We start from the raw sequence: 4734 nt of genomic DNA on the forward strand, positions 1-4734 counted from the left end.
TGTGGAGTAACACTGTAGGTTTTTTTTAAAGAGAGCAAATTAGTAATGGTAATATTGTATAGGTAAATATATAAATAAAGAGAAGTGATGATTCTATCTTTTTTTAACTACCAACGAGTAAAGCCTGGCAGGTAACTCAATGGTAAAAGGCAAACTCATACATGTCATCATAGACAGCGGTAGTTAGCCCAAGCCCACCATCTTTGGTTATGAGGAAAATCCGCCGCCCTAAGGCCCCCTGTGGTAAAATCCAGTTATTCGAACTTGAGAACTTGCGATCTTCTACCCAAATCTTACTTGCCTTCTAATGTCAGTTGAGCTAGAGCTCGTTGTCATTGATTCTATCTAATGGATTAGATATATTTTAGTCCCTAGCTTATTAACTATATGTCATGCCTTTCACAATGCATGAAGTCATCGGCCCAAGAACATTACCACGTAAGGTAATATGTCTCATATGATCAATCATTATAATGTAATCCCTACCATGCAGTTATGATATGTTTAGTAAAAATGTTTCATTTTCATGATACTAATATTTAACTTATAAAAAATATTAAACCATGTAAAACATGAATAAAATTATATTTTATTTTATTAAAAATTTAACATGACAAAAACATGTGTATGCCTTTTGGGTTGAGTAGTAAAAGAGAAAAGAGAGTTTTGGTAAAGTCTTTGTCCACGTAGAAGCAACATAAAGTTATAAATATTTGATTCTCATCAATTTGCTTGGTTTCTAACACTGAGTTTATCCAAAAGATAGAAGACACATACTTGAAAGTTGGACACCTACAAACAGCTTAATAAATTTATAAATGACCCAACTTAAAAAGAACATAACTTGAACTACGTTTGAAGTTACAAGACCATATGTAAGTAATGTACAGAAAGGTACTGACAAGCTGGATCACGTGACAAATGTTATAGGCGCTTTAGTCCAACTATCAAACCTAAATTACATCATCTCGAGTTTCATGTAATCATTTGATCATTCAATGATATTGTACTGCTTTAAGCGACATTATTTTCTTAGTTCGTTTGCTTATGCTCTACGCGAGTTTCATGGAGTACATCGGTCCGGATTAGTCGCACCTATTTAGAGTTGTGCTTGTCAAAATTAGGTGATAGTTCAATTGTCGTTGAGCTAACTTTGACCATATGTAACTAACTTTCAGCCCTTCACCAATCAATGTGTTGGTAGTTAGAAACATGTGATTATTAAATGATATGCTCATTCAAAGGAGTTTCATGGTCCTCCAAATTAAAGTCACAAATAGTCGTCACACATCGTTATATCATTTTATCTACCAAAAAAGGTTGTGTTTGTCTTATTCCATACTAGAACTTATACTATTATTATTTCTATAATTACTCAAAAAAAAATTACTTAAAACATAATAATTTTAATGGCTTATTATCTATATTAATTGATGTGTTAAAGGTATACTTTGTGTTGCTTCGTTGTCTTTTCAAATAACAATCTCACAAATCCAAAACACAATTTTTTTATTGAAAGCTGTGTGTGGGGGGAGGGGGAATAAATAATAAATTATATAACTTTGATTGTTATTTTCTTTATATTTTATCCCTTAAATACAAGAGGATGATTATCATTATACCCCACCATTTTTTGTCGTTGAGCTAGCCTGAGCACACTTGTGTACAATCAAGAGATAGTCTTTATTTGACTGCCAAGTTCATGGCTAAAGATAAATCGGTGCTTAACCTTGTGGGATCCAACCCACATATTTCTGCCAAAACCATCCAGGAGGAGGTATCAAGGAAGTATGAACTTAATGCTTCCAGACCTAAAGCATTTAAGGCAAAGGTAAAAGCTTCAAAGGAGATCCGGGGTGATTACAAAGAACAATATTCAAAATTGAGGGACTATGCCATGGAGCTCATGAATGCAAATCCAGGCACCACAGTGAAGATTGATGTTGAGTCAGAGCCTAACCCATCTTCTCAAACTAGAGTATTCAAAAGAATTTACATCTGCTTGGGTCCTCTAAAGCAAGGTTTTAAGGCATGTGGGAGGGAATTACTAGGGTTAGATGGGGCTTTTTTGAAGGGATCTTACCAAGGTCAAGTGTTAGTTGCTGTTGGGTTAGATCCTAACAATGGAATCTATCCATTGGCATATGCAATTGCAGAGGCAGAAAACAAAAGTTCATGGACCTGGTTTCTAGAATGCCTTCAAGATGATCTGGATTTACAAAGTAACAGCAATTTCACTTTCATCTCAGATAGACAGAAGGTTAGATCTGTCTTATTTTTAACCTTATGTCTCATAAATTGTTAATTAACATCTTTTATGTTCCTTCTAAATAGGGCTTGATTCCAGCTCTTGCACAAGTATTCCCAGCTGCTGAACACAGATTTTGCCTTAGGCATATACACCAGAATATGAAGTTAAAGTGGAGAGGCAAAGCATTCAAGGATTGCTTGTGGGCATGTGCAACTGCAACAACAGGTAACTTAATCAATTTATGCAGTTAATACTTTTATTGTACTTTCAAGGTTAGATCTGTCTTAATTTATGCAATTGTCAAATAGTTCCTGACTTTATTGAACAAATGGAAGAGTTGAAGAAATTTAATATTGAAGCTTATAAGTGGTTGGCTGGTATTCCACCACAACATTGGAGTAGGTCTCATTTCACAGGTACATTGTTGTTCAAATGTTTCTTAATCAATATGAGGTTTCAATGAGGTAACTTTTTTGTTTTGGTTATAATTGAACAGGAAGAGCACAAAGTGATGTTCTACTCAACAACATGTGTGAGGTCTTGAATTCAAAAACTGTTGATGGGAGAGAGAAGCCTATAATATCATGCTTGGAATTTATAAGAGAATACTTGATGAAAAGGATCATCAATGTGATGAAGGCACAAGATAAATGGAATGGTCCACTAACACCAAAGGCTACAATCATTTTAGAGAGAAATAAGAAAAATGCACCAAGTTGCATTGTAAAGTGGTGTGGTGATAAAAGGTGGCAGGTAACTGGGACTAGAGGTCAATATGCAGTTGATGTGGAGAAAATGGTTTGCGCTTGCAGGAGATTGGGAATTGTCTGGAATTCCATGTAAGCATGTTGTTGCTGTCAACTGGGATATGGTTGTTCACAAACAAGAAGTTGGTCCACTAGAGACATGGGTCAATCCATGTTATTTTATGGATACTTGGAAAGAAGTTTACAAGTACAAGATTGGGCCACTGAATGGTCCTAAGTTATGGCCAAAATGTCAGGTTCCAACAACATTGATTGCACCATTTCATAGAGCACAAATAGGCAGGCCTAGGAAGAATAGAAGAAAGGACCAGGTGGAGCTTGAAGATAATATGGAAGTTGCTGGAAAATTGACAAGGAAGGGTGGCACTGTAACTTGTAAGATGTGTGGTGATAAAGGGCACAATTCAAGAGGTTGCGGAAAACATAAGAATGTAGCTGGGGATGGTGGTGAAAGTGTTGGTCAAACTGCTACTGATATGGATTGTGATGACTCTGTTTTAGGTGCTTTGCTAGGTGATGATGGAGCTGCTCCTGCTAGTTGAAACTGCTTTGATTATATTACTTAAACTTGTTTTGTTATGCTACTTGGTTGTATTAAACATTAGTAGATGTCTTGTTGTCTAAAACTACCTAAAACTATTGCGGCTTATGTTTGCCACCATTTTGGTATGAATTAAGGGTGGATATTAAACATGTTGCTTATGCATTTTGTTGTTAACACTATGTCATGTTTTGATATTTCATCATTTGAACAAGTATGTAGTAGTATATTTCATCATTTGAACAAGTATGTAGTAGTATAAGAGCATTCCTCCATCTTAGTTGAGCTTGTAGTTCCTCCCTCTCTTGGTCAGCTCTGTTTCTTGCTCTAAGCAGTCCAGGGATAATGCGAACAGCCCGTGGGCACATAGGCGGGTCAGCCCAACCTAGAAATCCAGGGCATGTAAACTCCTGTAAAGAGAAACAACGTTTGAAACCGGACTTGTAGAGGTTTGTGAAAACTAAATGCTTACCGGATCTGGACAAGAGTAGAACCGACGGCCAGGGTTGTTATCGGTCCACGATGTTCGGACAACGGATACTTTTCCACACTTGCACACGGCCAGGGTTGATTGTGGTGATTTCAAATAAGTATCCACATCAGATTTATATTCTTCAATGAACAAGTTAATAATCTTATTTTCAGCCACATATTTGGACAAGTTAAGCACATCAACATCACTGCCTAAAGCTACTAAACCAGTATCCAAATCTTTACCTGGTATTTGAAAATGATAATATAGCGGAACATCATCTTTAAAAAATTCTAGCTCACGCAACATCCAATGGACTTCAATCACAGAAAACGCATCTATGTCCACATCATCTATAAATGCAACCTTACCATTAGCATATCTTCTACCCGGAAAGTTCCTAAATGCACCACCATAGTTTATTCGTATAGAGAACAAATTAGGTTGTCCAACTGTTACAAAAAAACAAAAACAAACACATACAAACATATAAACAGCAAAATTTAAACTGAAATTAATGATTCCAGCCTTTCAAGAATCGCAATTGAAGAATGTGCTAAACCTTACCATATCTTATACGGGGGTTAAGGTTAGAGTATTTCTTCCTTAATTTCCAAGCCATCGTTCAAACAAAGATTCACTGGTATGAGTTAAGAAGATTCTCGTCCGATCAAAACCCTAAATCACCGGTGCGAGTTGTGAA

At 36.1% G+C, this 4734-nt stretch overlaps 1 protein-coding gene across 1 annotated transcript; it reads left to right on the forward strand.

Annotated features, from left to right (window-relative positions):
• The first annotated feature begins 1702 nt into the window (after window positions 1-1702).
• LOC143535709 (uncharacterized) lies at window positions 1703-3560 on the forward strand. The gene is made up of 5 exons (XM_077029891.1): window positions 1703-2260; window positions 2335-2476; window positions 2560-2667; window positions 2748-3020; window positions 3064-3560. The coding sequence occupies exons 1-5, from the start codon at window positions 1703-1705 to the stop codon at window positions 3558-3560; spliced, it is 1578 nt and encodes a 525-aa protein (XP_076886006.1).
• Window positions 3561-4734: the final 1174 nt, after the last annotated feature.

Source organism: Bidens hawaiensis, unplaced genomic scaffold, assembly GCF_021521415.1.
Source record: "Bidens hawaiensis isolate Kalapana, Puna unplaced genomic scaffold, B.hawaiensis_p1.1 tig00000780_1, whole genome shotgun sequence".
In the NCBI taxonomy this organism is placed as follows: Eukaryota; Viridiplantae; Streptophyta; class Magnoliopsida; order Asterales; family Asteraceae; genus Bidens; species Bidens hawaiensis.

Bases quoted from the DNA above. Each gene is read 5' to 3' on its own strand.
- LOC143535709 (XM_077029891.1), top strand. From the start codon at position 1,703: ATGGCTAAAGATAAATCGGTGCTTAACCTTGTGGGATCCAACCCACAT. The intron at 2,261-2,334 runs GTTAGATCTGTC...CCTTCTAAATAG, and splicing joins TCATCTCAGATAGACAGAAG to GGCTTGATTCCAGCTCTTGC. The intron at 3,021-3,063 runs GTCAATATGCAG...TTGCGCTTGCAG, and splicing joins GCAGGTAACTGGGACTAGAG to GAGATTGGGAATTGTCTGGA.